Raw genomic sequence first — 17,717 nt, forward strand, 5'->3', positions numbered from 1 at the left:
CCGGGAGCCTACAAAACCCACTCCCCTGGGAGGCTGATCAGATGGCAGAATCCCCGGCAAATGAATGGGAGCTGTTGTCAGCTGATACTCTTCCGGGTGATTTGTCCTGCAGGACCAGATAATGGGAAGAGCTGGATCTAGTCCTCTGTAACTCAGTACTGAATCTTTCTCCTTTCATGGCTCTGCTTTCTTCTTGGGGGCTGTCCGTGTGGGGTGGTGAGGAGGCCCACCACCGCAGCTGGCTTACGTGGCACCAGCTCAGGAGGGCCTGGCAAGGGCACAGCTTTTCCCCCAATGGTGGTGAGAAGCCTCAGGGGTGACTCTGATGGACTCCCACTGGGTCAGGTGCCTGCCTGGACACAAGCCTTGGCGACACCCTCACATTGGCCCAGGCCATGGAGTGCCTCTCCCTGGAGGCAGAAGGGGGCTTGGGTCTGCCTTACCTGAACCACTTCCAGAGGGTGGCTGTCAGAGCCCAAAAGAAAAATCCAGCCACTATTGTTGAGAATAAAGGACTGCATGCTGGGCAGGCAAACCAACAAATACTGCGGAAGTCAAGTGTAATCCTTCCTCTTTATTATAAAGCCTCTCTTGTTGTTCCAAACTTCAAACTGTTGCAGCTCAGACGCCCCAGTCTGCTCCTTTGGCGCTTACTAGCCTTTGCTGCTTACCGGGCTGCTTATGCTCTGGAAGTAAATTCTTGTTTTACAACCTAGATTTTGTACCTTTGCATTCCTTATTGATATGCCTGCTTTTGTGACTTATAAAGTGTGAATTTTTTTTTCTTTTTGTTTCTTTTCTTTTTGGCACAGAGAGATTTGGGGGAGGTATCAGAGGCATAGATAATTCCTTTTTTTTTTTTTTTAAATTTTATTTACTTATTTATTTGAACAGTAAAGTCAGAGAGCATAAGCAGGGGGAAACAGCAGAGGCAGAGGGAGAAGCTGGCTCCCCAACCAAGCAGGGAGCCCCATGTGGGGCCTGATCCCAGGACCCTGGGATCATAACCTGAGCCAGAGGCAGATGCTTGACTGACTGAGCCACCCAGGCGCCCCAAAGAACAGAGAATTCCTACCTTGACAGGAAACATTTGTGTGTTCTCTCTCTCTCAGGGACTGACGCTACTCCTACCCATTGCCTCCAAAGGTGGAGACAGGGTCTGCCTGCCTCTTCTCCTTCCTAGTAGAAGAGCCAGATGGTGATCAGCTCTGCTTGTTTTCTTTTTTTGCGGGGTGGAGGTTTGCTTTTGTGCTATTTAATTTGTGTTTTTAAAAACATTATTTTCTATGAATGTCCCATAGAGCAGCTTTTGGTTTACTAGTTTATGAAATAAATGACCTAAAAAGGACATCGTCTACCAATTGACATTCAGGTAAACCTAATGAAGTTTTAATTCATCATTCTCATTGAGGGTCAGCGTTTCCAGGACAGAGTACCAAGAACACCAACACGGGAATAGAAATGGAAAGTATATTGACCCATTGACCCACTGACACACCTTCTAAAGCCCAGCCTTGGTTTGTGAAGGACTTTGCTTAGGTGTGGCCTCTCTTAAGTCATGTGCACACATATACATACAAACACACCTGAGTAGTACACTTGTTATAGCCTTAAATAGCTGTAAAAAAAAAAAATGGGTATCAGATAAATGGGGGGGGACCCAAAGATGGATTTTGTTGGATTTTCAGAATGGATCTTTGTAAGATTAAGTTGGCTTAATGACTTAATAGCAACAGACTCTCTCGCTCTTACTAAGCTTTAACACTTATAATAAGTCTTTTATTATATTTGTTTATATGAGCAGATACCCCAACTGGTGATGTAAATATCAGGATTAAGGATGCCATTAGCACATCTGTCCCTTGAGTCTTTGTTGCCTGTAAAGTTTTAAATTATTTGGAAACCATCTGTGTGTGTGAATGAATACGCATCCGGTGTACCAACAGTACTTTGTACAACAGAGCCTGTTCAGGGGCGCCTAGGTGGCTCAGTGGGTTAAGCCGCTGCCTTCGGCTCAGGTCATGATCTCAGGGTCCTGGGAACGAGTCCCGCGTCGGGCTCTCTGCTCGGCGGGGAGCCTGCTTCCCTTCCTCTCTCTCTCTGCCTGCCTCTCTGTCTACTTGTGATCTCTGTCAAATAAATAAATAAAAATCTTAAACACACACACACACACACACACACACACACACACACACACACAGAGCCTGTTCAGCATCTCTCACCTCTCTCCCCTTGAATCCTTTATCTCCCAACCAGAGATACTGCCCTGAAATTTCTGTTTTTCAAGCTCTTGAGCTTCTTAATAGTTTCAGCCATAAACCTTTTTCTCATAAAAATGGCATTTATTCTTCATTTATTTTTAACTTGACACAAATGGAATCTTCATGTACTTTCACGCAGCTTGGTTTCTTTTTGTTTGTTTGTTTCTTAATCATTGTGAAATTCATCCTTACTGATTCTTTCAACTTGAGTTCTGTTTGTCACTTATCTTTATTTTATTATTTCTTTTCATTAATCAAAGTTTAAAAATTTTAATGTAGTCACCTCTTTATGGCTTATGCGCTTTTTGACTTACTTCTGAGGACTTAAGAGCAGAGTGATATTATCCCATTTTCTTCTGGTAGTTTTAAAAGCTGTGTTTTTTCTACTTCAGGTCTTTAATGTATCTGGTGTTGATTTTTGTGTATGCTGTGAGGTAGGGATTATTTTTTTTTTCCCCAAGTGAAAAGGCAGAGCATGTCACTCTACTACTTGGTTTAAAGTTATCTAAATCTTCTTGTGTACCTCAGAATTAAAGTCAAAATTCTTAAAATGGCCTAAATAATTTTCCTGTATTATCAGGCCTCCAAAATGTCTCTGACTTCATCTACTCTCTTTCCAGGGAATACCAGCCTCCCTGCCTTTTTTGGGGGCAACACTCCCAAAATGTTCCTGCTTTAGGGCCTTTGTACTTGCTGTTTCTTCTGTCTGAAATTTTCATTTATCTATATAACTGGCTCCCTTAATTCTCAGGTCGCTGCTCATATGTCACCTTATCCTCGAGGCCTTCTCTGGCCACCCTAGCTAAATTCACACGCACACACGTGTGCACACACACGCACACACTCCATCTCTCTCTTTTCTGCTTTGGAAGGACTTGCCTGAAAAACTCTCTGCACCTAGTGTAGTTGTGTCTTCTCCTGGGGGTTGGGAAGGTGGGGGCATGTCCAGGGGTGTTTTAAACTATTGATTTCATTTCTTAAATGGTGTTAGAACTATATGGGGTTTTCTATTTCTTCTAAAATTTTAATAAGTTACCTTTATTTAAAAATACTTTTTAATTTTACTTTTTGAATAGTTAATATATGCACACAACTAAAGCATTCAAGTTTAAAAAGCATATAGAGTGAAAAATAAATCTCCCATTCCTTTCTTCTAGCTACGTAGGCAGGCATGTGGATTCCATTTCTTTCTTTCTTTCTTTCTTTTTTTAAGATTTTATTTATTTGAGAGAGAGAGAGAGATTGAGATTGAGAGGTCAACAGGAGAAGCAGACTCCTGCCAAAGCAAGCAGCCCGATGTGGGACTCGATCCTGGGACTCCAGGATCATGACCTGAGCCAAAGGCAGTCGCTTAACCAACTGAGCCACCCAGGAATTTTTAAAAAGATTTTATTTTTAACGACTCTCTATACCTGACATGGGGCTCAAACTTAACCCCAAGATTAAGAGTTACATGCTCTACTGATTAAGTGAGCCAGGCACCCCCAACCCAGGTTTAAATACAATAACACATGAACAAGGTCAGTTTGGTCCACGTACCCGCAGCAACTGTTCTGTTCTCCTTTGATATTCAAGTCTGTGGGGATCTGCTCCAGTCATAGAGCCTTCCCCAGTCTCAGTGGAGGCCATGTTTTTTAGATGAACATAGACACCTATCTTTACAGTCCAGTAGCTTTTCTTTGGCTCTTTGGGAATACCCACTCCTTTATGGTACTTTTAGTTGTGTCTGGGAATCCCTAGGGAATTTCTGCATGGTCAGCGGCTTTCTCTGACCTTATGGGAATGGCTCTTACTGCTTGCTCACTTATGACTGTGACTCCCCTCCCTGAGAGTCAGGCTTGAGCTCCGGAGGGCTGCTCATGGGAATCATTTGTTCATCCACTGACAGGTATAAATGGAAGCACCTAGTATGTGGCCCCTCCTGCCAGTAGTCTCTTGTCTGTTTCCCTCATTTCTTGTTTATCCTCTTGGAAAAATATGCTATGCATATGTCAAACAGATACATATATTCTGTTTTTACATCAATGGTGGGATACTATATGTGTTACTCTGCACATGACTTTTTTCTCTTAACCATGTGTGGTAGAGCTATCTCTGTAGCAGTAAAGAGCTGCTTCATTCTCTTACAGTTACTTAATCATCTACTGAATGGATGGATCATATTTTACTTATTCAGTCTCTGGAAGGACATTTAGGTGGTTCTCTAACCGGTGTCCTTTACACATCTTTAATCAGTGTTTCACATGGCTATCAGATAAATGTCCTCCAGCTTCCATCCTCAGATTGTCATTTCCCCCATTTAGAAACCTCCAGGAGCTGCCCAGCACCCACAGAATAAGGCTGAACTCCCTCTTCCGGAAAGCAGAGCCAGGCAGCACGTGGTCTCCACCTACTTTTCCTCTCGTGTCCTCCTCCTGTTCCTGAAGACACCCTCTAAACTGGTGTCGAGAAGTTTTCAGAAACCGGAAAAGGACCTTTGGTTTTATGCTCAGTATTTTTCTTCTGCCTGCGAGGACCCCCCCCCCCCCCCGCCTTTTGAAGAGGAGAATCATATGCTCCCTTCCTTCTAGGCTTGTTACCTGGCCCTCTAACTCGAGTTCTTTTTGAAGCAGCTGCAACTACAATATATTTTTTTTCAACTACAGTATTTTAACTCAGTATCCCATTAGTACACCCTTCATAACCAGATGAGGTGTTCCGAATATTGGCTCAGGTACCATATTTAATCGTTCACCAGTCCTTTGTTTTGTGAATACAAAAAAATTTTTTTGAGGTGGGAGTGGGGAAGGTAGGAGGAGCAGAGGGAAAGGGAAAGAATCCTAAACAGGCTCCACATCTAGTCTGTAGTCCCAGTGGGGGGCTTGATCTCACAACCCTGAGATCATGACCTCAGTCCGACATGCTCAACCCACTGAGCCCCTAGATCCCAGATGACTTGTGGGCAGGGACTGTTCATTGGAAATAGAGAATTCTAAAATAGAACAATATATATTGACTTCCAAGTAGGAATCACATAAAAGTGAGTCAGATATACAAAATTAAAATACATAACTCCATAGACCTTTGTTTAGATGGAAATGGGCTCTGTGCTCAGAGGGATCGTAAGAAAAACACAGGCTTTAAAACAAAAACCAAAAAAACTCTGGTCCCCGCCCCAGGGTGTGGCCCATAGTGGATGCCCAAGAAGTGCATGTTGAATAAACAAAATAGCCTAAAAGAAAGCATTTAAGGCAAGCCTCAACACCTTGCCAAAAATCCATCTTATATCATAAACATACAAATAAGCTCACAAATAGAGTAGATGTCCGTCAAATTTTGAGGAAAACGAAGCCAGCGTGGGAGAGTGCGGATTCAAGTTTCAGCAAGGGAGGGAGGGAGAGAAGTTGCACCTGGGGCAGGGTCTCGGGCCCCGGCGCGGGGGCGGGCACGGAGAGGCGGGGAGAGGGGAAGGGGGAGGAGACTCTGGCGTCCCTGCTCCGCCTCCCCCACTCCGGTCCCCACCCCCACCCCCAGCAACGGCGGCGGCGGCGGCGCAGGGCAGCAGCGCGGGTGTCGGCAACAGCTGCAGCAGCCCGCGCCGCCCCCTCGGCCGCGGCTCCCAGGGCGAGCCTGAGCACGCCTGAGCACGGTCGGCGGCTCGCGGCGCGGCGGCCGGAGGAGACGGGAAAGTTGCCGGTGCGAGCGCCGACATGCCGGGCAGCGACACGGCGCTCACCGTGGACCGGACCTACTCCGACCCGGGCCGGCACCACCGCTGCAAGAGCCGGGTGAGAGGCGCGGGCGGGGCGGCGCTGGGGCGCCGGGCCGAGGGGCGAGGCCGGGGGGGCTTTGGCTCCGGTGTTCGCCAACTCTCGCTCCCCGCCTCTCGCCGCCTGCCTCCCTCCCTCCCCGGCTGCCCCCGGTCCGCGCCGCGGGGGCTGGGAATGGGGGGCGCCGGAGCCCAGGTCGGGGGTGGGGGCCGAGCGGAGCCCGGCCCGCCGGACCCCGCCCTCCGCCGCCGCCGGCTCCCCGCGCGCCCGCCGGACCCGCGCGCCCGGTGTCCCCGACGGCCCGCGCTTCGCCACCCTCCGCCAGGGAGCGCCCGCCGCGCGGGGCCGGGACGCGAGGGAAGCCCGCCGGCCGCGGCCCGGGTGGGACGGCACGCTCGCCCTCCCGACCTCCCGTGCTGCCCGCGCCTCCCCAGCCCTCGGGCTTTCGGGCGCGGGGCGGCGGCGCACCGGCTTCCCGGTGTCGCGCGGCGGCTGCCCCGGCTCTGCCCGAGCGAAAAGTCAGCCTTCGCGCTTGTAGCCCGGGAGTTCCCAGCCGTGCCGAGCGGGCGCCCTCTCCATTGTTTGCAGTGTAATTTGCTGTTGCTGATTTTGGCTGTGGGCGAAAATAGCTCCTCAGAGCAAGCAGCAGAGACGAGCCCTGTAGTGCTTCAAAATGAAGACAGGAGGCCGCAGCCTGGGCGCCAGTCCCTCCCGGGAGCGGAGGCCCCCGCCGGCTTGGGGGTCCCTTTGCCTTCTGCGCTCTTCAGTCCCTTGGCCGACTGAAGCGCCTTTGCCAAACAGCACGTCCTCCGCCTGACACTTGTCCGGCAAAGCTACCTGAAGGTGCTCTTTGCTAACCACTCACTTGTTGGAGATCTCAACATGTGCGTGTCACCCTCCCGGTGTAAAGTTCACAGTTAGGGTTTTGCGAGAATTCTGGTCGGCCATCTCCCAAGATCCAGAGGCCACTGAATGAGAAAAGTGGCACGAGGGACAAATGCAGCTCAGCGCCTAGTGCGGCATTTGGGAGTTTAATCATAATTTGGAGAACTAATCAGTTATCCCGGAGGTGAAGTAACTAGGCCCTGTTTCCCTTTTTCCTTTAGTATCTGTTAACTGAGTTAACGGAGTGGTTTAAATTTTTACAGATTAAACTTATTTGGTGGAGGTTACCGCATCCCCTCCACTCACCCCTACTCCCGGAAAGAATTCTTTTTCACACTTTTTTTTAATGACATATCGTTGACCCACAATGTTATATTTAGTGTCAAGTGTGCAGAATAGTGATTCCACAAATATGTACATTATAGAATGCTCACCATAAGTTTCACATTTTCTTTAGAAGTTTCATAACAGTTTGTTATGAAAATAACCATAAACTCTTGGAAGAAAGCACTGGTGAAAGATCTTTGGTTACCTACAGTTAGAAATTTAGGGAAGGATGACTGCTCGTTAACACAGAGTTAAGGAGGAAGCAAGGTGAAGCTTGTTTTCTAACGCATTTGTAATTGGTGGAGTCTATTAATGTTGCCGTTGACAGAAGAAATTTCAGACTTGAAAAAAGTGTGGAAGCTTGGTTTCTCTTGTCACAACTGTGATAATCTTTGTGTAAACAGGATTAGTAATCTTTGAGGGATGGGTGGCTCACTGTGAGCTCATTTAAGTGATTTGGCGAGTCTCACAGAACTTTGCAGAAGTCAGTCTGTGAAATGGTAGTGATAGAGTTCATACTTCAGCTACCTGGGTGGCAAGTGGCAAAGCAAACACATAATTTATCTGTAGCTTTAGTTTGTCTCTGCTGGTTCCCCCGATATTCCATTTCTGCACCTCCCTTTTCTGTTAATGTACCATAATCTTATGTGAAGGGAGTTGTTTATTTTCTTTAAAATTCTACTGACGATTTTACACATACTACCTTGTTTTCTTGAGGCATTGAAATACCTAATTTGGGGGAGGGGGGGAGATGGAGAGAGAGAGAGCACCTTAAGCAGGTTTCACATCCATCGTGGAGCCTGACCTGGGGCCGGGTCTCACCACCTGGGATCATGACCTGAGCTGAAATCAAGTGTCAGACGCTAACCACTGAGCTGCCCATGTGCCCCAAGACACCTGATTTTTATAAATAGACTGTGTTTTAAACCCAGGTTAGCCACTGTATGTAGTGATTATTCTAAGTTGGTTTATTGGGCAAATGCAATCTCATTAGATAATGAGGACTAGATAATCTCAGATCCGAGGTGTAGTAGAACTTCAGTGGACAGTGACAACATGTTTTCTAGCAGCAATGCTGAGATCCCTCTTTACACTTCTTGACTGTCTGCTTTTAGGGTTTTACTGTTCAGACGGCAGGGAATGAAACGAGGAAATTTTGTAAACTCGTGACTTTCCTCGAGGGAGGCCGATGTAATTTTGAGTCTGTCCTTGAGGCTTCCCTTCCGTGCTGTAATGAAGGGAGACTACCAACAATTTTTCCTGTGCAGAAAGTATTTCTCCTTTCAGATTATTCTACCTCCCGTTTTGTGGAACTGTTTTAGATTTAGCTATAAAGACGTGCTTTTTTTCTACACAGAAAACATGTGATGTAGAAGGAGAACATCAGGCAGTATTAGGGTTTAATTTTTTTTTTTTAAGATTTTATTTATTTATTTGACAGAGATCACAAGTAGGCAGAGGCAGGCAGAGAGAGAGAGAGGAGGAAGCAGGCTCCCTTCTGAGCAGGGAGCCTGATGTGGGGCTCGATCCCAGGACCCTGGGATCATGACCCAAGCCGAAGGCAGAGGCTTTAACCCCCTGAGCCACCCAGGCGCCCCTAGGGTTTAATTTCTTGATGTCACTGTCCCTTTGGCAATAAACCATCTAGTATAGGATTGTAAAAGGACCCTCTGTGGGCTCACCTAAAAATACTCTAATGAGAACTAAAGATGCATTGGATGAGTTGAGTTCACCTTTCAGAGACACACAGTTTCCTCCAAGGAAGGGGCTGAGACTCCAAAGAGGTCAAGTTCTTGGTTACTGAATGGTCATGTTTTAAGGTCAAAATTGATACCTGGTTGTGATAACAGGAAAAATACACATGTCTCTTGCTGATTTTGGTTAAGCCTTTGAGACTAGAATAATAATGAGGCAGTGTACTATTTTAACGTTGCAGGAGTCTATTTTTATAGCCAGGTGGATTAACCTAGATTTCCTCCCCTTGGTGAAAATGTAATATATAACTAATGAATTCTGTGATTATCTCTAAGTTGACAAGTCAGGATCATTCACATTTTTAAACTTCATCAGGGTAAAACTCAGAAAAGGTGCATGTTAACTCGACACACAGAATAATATGCCCGACTTTACAAGGAAAAGCACGCAGAGTTTGAATCCTACTTTAAAGCCTGCAGGCAGTCCACTTCCTATATATTAACTGGTTTTTATTAATTATGTGTGAATTGAATTTCTGTTCTAATTTTAAATGTTCTAGAATGGCACCTTCAGCCACTTGTGGATAGTGGTCAGCAGCTGGGGCTCTTGCATCAAGTGACTTGGATCGTATTCTGGCCCTTCCCATTTCCTAGCCGAGGGAGCACTAGCCAAGCTTGAACTCTCTGAGCCGCCAGTTCCCCGTCTGTAACAGAGGTGATAATAGTCTCTATTTCTGGGAGAGATCATGAGTCTTCAAGAAGAGAGCATTTGTTTAAAAAAAAACAAACAAACCCCAAAACCAAAAAACAGTTGTGTACACTCGAGGTTAGATATTTTTTCCCTGGGTAAGGTGAATACTTCTTTTCTTATTCCGGCTGCTAACCGGAATCACTAATCATCCTGAGCGTTTACCTTCTTCCCGTCTCTCATTTGTCAGCCATTCCACTGGGTCTCTCTTGGGCTTTTCTCTGGAATTGGTTCCTTCTTCCCTTTGGCCCCAGTCATCTCCTACCTTATTTTAGCCGCTTATGACCCTCCAGAATTGATCATGGTACACTAGCTTTCTCATTGCTCTCCAATTTCGTCAACCCCTATCCATCCTGCCCACAAGGACTGGAGTATTCTGCCTAGAGAGCCACTTTCATTACGCTAGCCTCCAAGACGTCCTGCACCAGTGCCCCCATGGACTCTATAATCATTCTGAGTCTCAGTTTCCTCTTCTACACCCCAGGGCTGTTATAAGGAGTAAATGCAGTAACATCTATAAAATGGCAGGTACCCAGGAAGAACTCAGTAGATGGTAGCTGTTTTTGTTACCACCCTATAGGAAGTGGTCATAAGCTTGAGAATGGGAAGTCTGCTAATTTTGTGAACAGAATAGATTATTTGGGGGCATTTTTAGCATTTTGTCCCTCTTCTGTCATATGTTCCTTATCACATTGACTAAACAGTATTTGCATTTGTCACTTAAATGTTTATAAACTGTAGACACTGGCACTTTGAGAACAAGAGGTTTCATTCATTCAGCGAATACTTGCTGAGCACCTTCCCGTAAGCTAGCGGCTACCTTAGGCTTCAGGAGTGTAACGGTGAATGCAGCAGGCATCCTGCTGTCTCTGGAAGCTTAATATCTGGTGATTGTGCTTTAGTTACACTTGTGGCCCAGGAACTCCCCTCCTATTTTATAGGAGGAAATGGTAATAAGTACAGAGGTCTCTAACATCTGAAGTAAAACCTGTGTTGGGCATAGTGGCTACCTGTAGTTCATCATTAGGTGTTCTGTGGTTTGGAAAAAGACCTTGAATTACATGACGATTAATGGCCAACAGCTGTCGAAGGGAAGAGGATGTCATAGCCCTTCTCAGAGTGGAAATGGCTGGGCAGTGATGTAATAAGTTCATGATCACCTGCCCACTTCCAGGACAAGCACAAGAGTGAGTGGGCACAGACTTCTGTCCTGGGGGCCCCTGACCTGCTGGAGGGCTGTGTGAGTACTCTTCTGATCAGTGATCGGAGGAAGGAGTTCATTAAAAGCGCGGTGAATAATGATGAGTGTCTCTAGTCTGATTTTTCTTAAATTGTGGCTGGATGAATTGATGGGGTGTGTGTATTTTGAGCTGTGCTTTGCCACAGGCTCACTGGCTCTCCCTTCAGAGGAGAACAAACTGCCAGCACACCCGCTTGTCACATCCGGGCTGAATACGAAGACAGCTGCTACCAAGTTGGATCTAAGATGTGTTTCACTTCCGTCCCAGGGCCTGAATTGCCAGGGCTGCTCTTAAGGTCAGAAATCATCCTGATCTTTCTGGATGGAAATTGCCCATGTCTTGACTTGGGACAGGCTGCAGCTTTCAGCCTTGCTGTTTCTTTGTGTTTTTATGTTTTCAGTGGAGGGGGCTGGTTGACAGAGAAGGGAGAGAACCATGAATCACTATACTGTGAATCAGAACAAGGACTTTACATGCTTTGGAAAAGGAGTGCCAGGATGTATGATCCAAAGCTGATCCAACTGCTTCCACTGACTTGGGGAGAAGGGGTTGTTTCTTGAAGAAGAACAGCTTATCTGTTGATTATTCCTCCATAAGGAGGCAAACAGAACATAGACTAAAAGAAGAATGCAGAAACAGTCTTAATAGTCAACGTGCTAATTCCTTACTGTACCCCAGGCACAATACTAAGCTCTTCAGATGCATGATCTCCTTAATCCTCATCATATCCTATTTGCAGCTGGATTTTTACAGATGAGGAAGTTGAGGCCCAGGCAGTTCATTTGCCCAAGGTCCTGTGGCTATTAGGATCTGGTGAACCCGGATCTAATTGCAGAACTTGCCTTTTACCCACTTCTCTGGCTACTACGTCTGAGATGAATCCTGGAGAGCAGCTCAGTCTTTCGGAAACCCGTTGGGGGCTGGAGCACGGGTGTGGTCAGCTTCTACGGGATGCCTGGCCACACTGTGGGTTCAGGATTCTTCCCATACAGAGCGTTGCCAGTCCTTTGTATATCATCTTATGTGCCCAGGAAACCTTTGATGAACGAATGGCTTAGAATGATGATTTACGAAGTTTTTATAAGCCTACGATACAAGATTGTTGCCACTAAATTTGAAGAAGTCTTAAAGGCTGTTGAATAAGCTCATGATTTAAGAACATCAGTAAAGAACCATCTTCCAGCCTGGTATTTGGTCTCCAGAGCATGAACACTTGAAAGACACAACAAGGCTGGTTCTTCCTTGTGACAGTCAAGTCGCAGTCTGGCCATAGCAGATCTCCCAGTAGGACTTCAGCTTCCCTGGACTGAGGACATGTGCTTCTCAATATGTGGGGCAGAGTGCTGGAAAGTAGATTCAAGGATTTTAACACGTTAGAACTGAAACGGGAATGTAGACATAACTCCAGACCATCCCATCTGTAGAAGAGTGACATCCAGCCAGGCTGTAACCAGTGAAATGAGCTAACTAATACTGGCTGGCCAGGACTAACCATTATGCCAGCTCCTTTTTAAAAAGAGAATTCCTTAACAGAAAACAGTCTTAAATATTTTCAGATACCAAGCTAATTGCTAAGTTATATGGAATACATATATCAGAATTTAAATAGAATGAGAATTTGAAGTTATTTGCAATAGAGAATTGATGGACAGATTTTAAATTTTGTGAGTTTTCTAGGTGGGGAAAAAAATGAGTTTGAGTGATTTAGTGTTGGGCCATCATCCTTACGAGTTTGTTGGCAGATTTTTGATGGGACCAGGTGGGAAGAGGGGGAGACATTTCCTGTATCAGACTGCTTAGCTACAGGAGCTCTGTTGCCACTAGTAAAGATGATATTTTCTGATTTTATTGTTGGTTCCCCCCCCCCCAGAATAAAGTTTTGCAAAATGAGTTAATCTTTGTCTTTACCTTCTACCTGTTAGGATAGGATATTGGGCAAAATATGTGCCAGATACATAAGTCATGGAGTGCATTACACACACACATACATACATACACGAACTTAGAATTCAAACCTGGTGTTTGTTGCCTCCGAATCTTTCCATTCCTGTGAGACTCTCATTGAGGGCATCTTCCAGCACCAAGTGTTTTCTGCATATGTAATTTTCATGCAACACACCAGAAACATCATCTGGTTCTTAGCCATGCAAACAATCGTCTGCCCCAGGGGTAGTGGGAGGACAGGGTTAGGGTCCACTGGCACATTCAGTGCCAGTCCCCAGTGAAGGGCCTCCCTGGGGGAAACTGAATTCTGCCTTCCATGGCCCGGGAGTCAGGTGGCTTTAGCACATAATAAAGGGTATCTCAAAGTCCATATTCTGGACTTTGTTCATTCTCTCAGATTCCTCCCCACCCCCAGCCTAGAGCCTGGAATACTTGCCCTGTCCAACATGTTCCCAAACCAGGTGCCTGGGAAGCTCTCAGGGCCCCCTTCCCCGGCTTACTCACCACATCCCCTGGCTTTCCTTCTCAACCACCATTGCCTCTCTATCCCCAGCATCACTTTCTTAGTTTTCTTCTGGATTTGAAGACGATGAAGGGTTAAGAGTGTGGACTCTGGAGTCCGACTTGATCGTCCACTTCTCCACCTACCTGCCCTACAAACAGGTGTGAGAAGTGGTGTGAGGAAACCCATTGTTCTGATGTTGAGTCACTCATGCGCCCCAGAGTTCCCCAAACTCCAGTCATTCCCACACCTACGCACAGCTTACTTGCACCTGTACAATGATTTATTTAATATTTCCAAAGCCATTCACTCCTTCAAACTTAAATTTATTTTTAAAGTACTGATGTTCCTCTTTTTATTGGCTGAGCCCCTGAGGGCTTACAGTACGAGATGGCGAAGAGGAGCCCTTGCTAGAGATCAGTAGAGCTGTTAGCTCTGAATAGAGACTTTCCCGAGAGTCACCTGGATGGCCTCGCGGATGGTTTTCAAGGGAATGGTTGGCTGGCGGTGATTCTGTGTTACTGCTTTCGCTTTATGTCACCAAAAATAATTCAGAATCGTTTTGGAAAACACTGGGTGTTTGTATTGTATCATCTCTCATCTTTTTAGAAATACTTCTTTTAGACCCACGACTTAGAAGATGCTTGGAAATATTTTTCTTCATGGATTATGAAAATTTGAGTGTGTGGAGATGAACAGAAGCCCACTCTGGTGATTTGAAGGCAGCCTGGTCCGGGTGGGACTACTTGGAAGAAGTTGGGAAAAGGGGGAATTGTATGTATTCTGAGCCAGAGCTCCCGTCTTCTGATGACCTAAGAGAAACCAAGGCCATGGAAAGCCTTGGGCTAAAGTGCAACATCAGAAAATAAGGACTCCGGGAGTTTCAGGCAGGGACAGAAGGTGGGTGGAAAAGAAATTTCAGCTCTGTGTTCTGAAGTAAACTTGAATTTAATTAAGATGTGTATGTAGGCTTGTTGTAAGGAAATTAAATGGTAACTTGAGCTGCAGCCTTCCACAGAAACTTGAGATTGGTGCTTGTCCAAAAATAAAGTATGCCCTCGGTGAAAGCTACGCTTTAGCACCTCAACACGTTTACTCCAGTATGTGCAACCGTGCGTTGGGGCCAATGGTCCCTTTTTACCATCTTTATGCAGAGACTGTGATAATCCAGAAGGCGTGGAACTCGGTTTCAGACAGTCAGTGGTGTACTATTTTAATCTCACTAATTGGAGCAGGTGGCCTCTATTTGAGACTGAATCTCTCGTTGGCATAGATTCTAATTTATCTGAAAATCCGAGGCCCATTCAGCAAGAGCTGTTCGGGCTGTGTATTGGCATCAGGCAAAGTGCTTGAAAGCTTCAACCATTAAAAGCACAGAAGGCTGAGAGGAAGATCGAAGAAATGGAGCTTAATGGTTTGCTGCTTTAATTCAACTCTTCACTGTTGGGTGTAGAGCTCGTCGGGAACATGGCGGAGTGAAGCCTGTCCAAGTGCTTGAGAAGGGTCCTTACAAGTATTTCTCCAGCTAAAGACAGCATCTGAGGTATCTCCTTTGAATCCATCCCACAAGATGGCGGGGCTGAGGAGGACTTCACGCAGACCTCGTGTTTTTATGGGCATTAGCACGTCTTCAGGCATGAGCTGAAGGGGTGTGTCAGAGTGACTCAGCTTACCACAGGTACTCAGCTTGAGATACTTCGAGACACCTCTAAGGAAGTTGGAGACGGTCTCCAGATCGTGAACTTCTTTAACTGGACCACTTCTTCTCTTCTCTTCTCTCTCAACAGTAACCGTGTGCTTCGCAAGATGTCTTATGAATATCGTGCTTTAAATCCTTCATCCTTCCAGAAGACAGGATCCCAATTTCTCCCTCTGACACCCAGGGTTTCTCATCTGACCTTTGTCTCCCACCCACCCTCGGCCCTCGAACTCTGGCTTCCTTAGCAGATCCCCCGGCTCCCCTCTGTGCCTGTGGGCACCTGCTCCCTCCTTTGACATGGGGGGTTGGGGGGGATGGCTGTCTTTGTTCATCTACACATGGATCCTGGTACATGGTTGGGGCTTTGTGAAAACCGTCAGAATGAGTGAATGTGGGTACGTTGGAAAATTGCACCGTCTTGAGAAGCTGGAAAAACCTATTCCATGCTTGAGTCCTATCAATGCAGATTAATCTAGTTTATTTTAAAATTGCTGTCCAGGATTCCATTTTATGGGTATTCCGTCATCTAATTATTATGAAAGGACACATTATTGCTTCTAGGGTTTGGTTTTACGGGCACTTCAGCGACTGCCCTTGGACAGGCTTCTTTTTGCACGTGGGAAGAATATGTTAGTGGGCTAAATCCTTAAAAGTGCAATCACTCTGCAAAGAGTGTATTTCAAGTTACAATGTGGCCAACGTAAATTATACCTACTCTGTCCAACCCTGGGAGGTAGGGACGCAGCAGTGAGTATATATAAACCGAGTGCGTTTTTATAACCATCCATGTATGAACAGGCTTCGACTCGTGTCTTTCTGACACTGTCTATCACAAAACTTTTTGATCCTTGCCAATCTGATAAGTGAAAACTGGTAGCTCATTTTAATAAATACTTATGATACAAATGAGGTTAATCATATTTTAAAGTCTTTGTTTTGAAATAATCAAAGTCTTTGTTTTGAAATAATCTTGGAGATGTCTGTGTTTCCCTCCCCCAGATTCTCCCAGTGGTTACGTCTTATGTAACAAAAGTGCAAAAGGTTGATCCTCATGTTCACAAAACATGTGCGTTGTGACTGTTAATATATTCTGGCCATTTATCTAGTGGGTTATTAATCTTTTAAGTTGTTTTGTAGAAGTTTTGTGCTGATTGAATAAGTTGTTTGGCATGTACATTTTCTCCAGTTCCTCATTCCCGACTGTATTTTCTACTGTCATGTGGGAAATTGCCATAGGTTAGCACCCAAACACCCCTGTTTCTCATCTCATGGTTTCCATGGGCCAGGGATCCCAGTGCAGCTTACTTGCTGCATTCTTCGTGGCGGGGTCTGGTTCACTGTTGACTGTGTGCAAACAGTCCTCCACTCAGAATTTCATTAGACTAAGTAAAAGCAAGGTGTCAGCTAGGACTGCAGTCTAGTCTGAGACTTGGAATCCCTTTCTGAAGTCACTGGTTGTTTATTATGATCTTTGCAGCTCTAAGACTGAGCCCCTCAGCCCCAGAAGCTGCCCACTATTCCTTGCTGCTTGGCTCTCTCATAATGTAGTTTGAGAGAGCCCCAACTCTTGAATTTTTTCTCTTCCTCGAGACCCTCTCATAAAGGGTTTACCTGATCGGGCTTGGCACACCCAGATCAGCCCAAGTCAACTGATTAGGAACCTTAATTATATCTGCAAAATATTTTCACCTTTGCTATATAACATAACCTAATCACGGGAGTGAAACCCTGTCGCATTCAGAAGTCTTGCTTACGCACAAGGGGAGGCTATCATACAGGGTATATACACCAGCGGGTAGGAAACTTGGGAACCGTCTTAGCAGTCTGCCTGCTACCTGCTTTGAATGATTTGCTGTGTGTGCTGAGTATGGAGCCTAGTGTGTGGCAAACACTGAATAAATAGTAACCAGACCTTGCCATGAAGAAATTTAAAAATTTTAGGGCTTACAGGATTTGTGTCATTCTTATAGTGAATCTTTGAGATTCTTTTAAACACCCAAACAGCATGTTCTTCTAATACATTTTATGATTTAATAAATTTTATCTTTGGCCCATTTTTATATAATTTAAGTAAACCCTATCCCCAGCATGGGGCTTGAACTCATGACCCTAAGTCTCATGCTGTACTGACTGAACAAGCCACGTGCCCCAATAGTTGGCCTGTTTAGAATTTGGTTCCCCTTTAGATGTCTACACAAGAATGACAGTTATACCTGTACCAATTTTCGCATTGCTAGCTGCCTCTAAAAATATACTGCTGTCTACATCTGTAGTTTTATAAATTTCTAATTTTTGTCTGGGTTTAAAAAAAAATTTTTTTTTAAACTATTGAATCAGAGGTTATGGTTTTGGTACATTTTTTTCTGGATTGTTACCCACCTCACCCCTCAAACCGGGATTTGAAGTGAACATTTTGAGAACTCTAGCTCATGCGTTTATAAACTTTCAAGTAGGCGATTCCAGTGTCCCTTACAGTAAAAAAAGGCTAAAAGGTAGAGGGGAAGAGAGGGTGAAGTTCATTGTTTTTTTTTTAATGTGCTTTCAGTTCTCTCTTTTGAATAGATGTTGCCTTTCAACAAGTTCTATTTAACATAGAATCCTGACCTTCCACATGTTTGCAGAAGCTGTTACAGGACGAAGAATGTGTACTGTTGCTTCCTAATCGGG

The 17,717-nt window shown here is 45.4% G+C and overlaps 1 protein-coding gene across 2 annotated transcripts in view; it reads left to right on the forward strand.

Moving 5' to 3' along the window:
* The window catches only part of TMCC3 (transmembrane and coiled-coil domain family 3), a 262,928-nt gene that overhangs the window by 188,869 nt on the left and 56,342 nt on the right, over positions 1–17,717 (forward strand). The window contains exon 1 of one of the 2 annotated variants that reach the window (XM_059402342.1): positions 5,812–6,028. The exons of the other annotated variant lie outside the window; for it this stretch is intronic. Coding sequence (XP_059258325.1) covers positions 5,951–6,028 — 78 coding nt within the window. The 5' untranslated portion in view covers positions 5,812–5,950. Of the gene's footprint in view, positions 1–5,811; positions 6,029–17,717 lie in introns of those variants that run through there. 2 annotated transcript variants of the gene reach the window in all.

Source organism: Mustela nigripes, chromosome 6, assembly GCF_022355385.1.
Source record: "Mustela nigripes isolate SB6536 chromosome 6, MUSNIG.SB6536, whole genome shotgun sequence".
In the NCBI taxonomy this organism is placed as follows: domain Eukaryota; kingdom Metazoa; phylum Chordata; class Mammalia; order Carnivora; family Mustelidae; genus Mustela; species Mustela nigripes.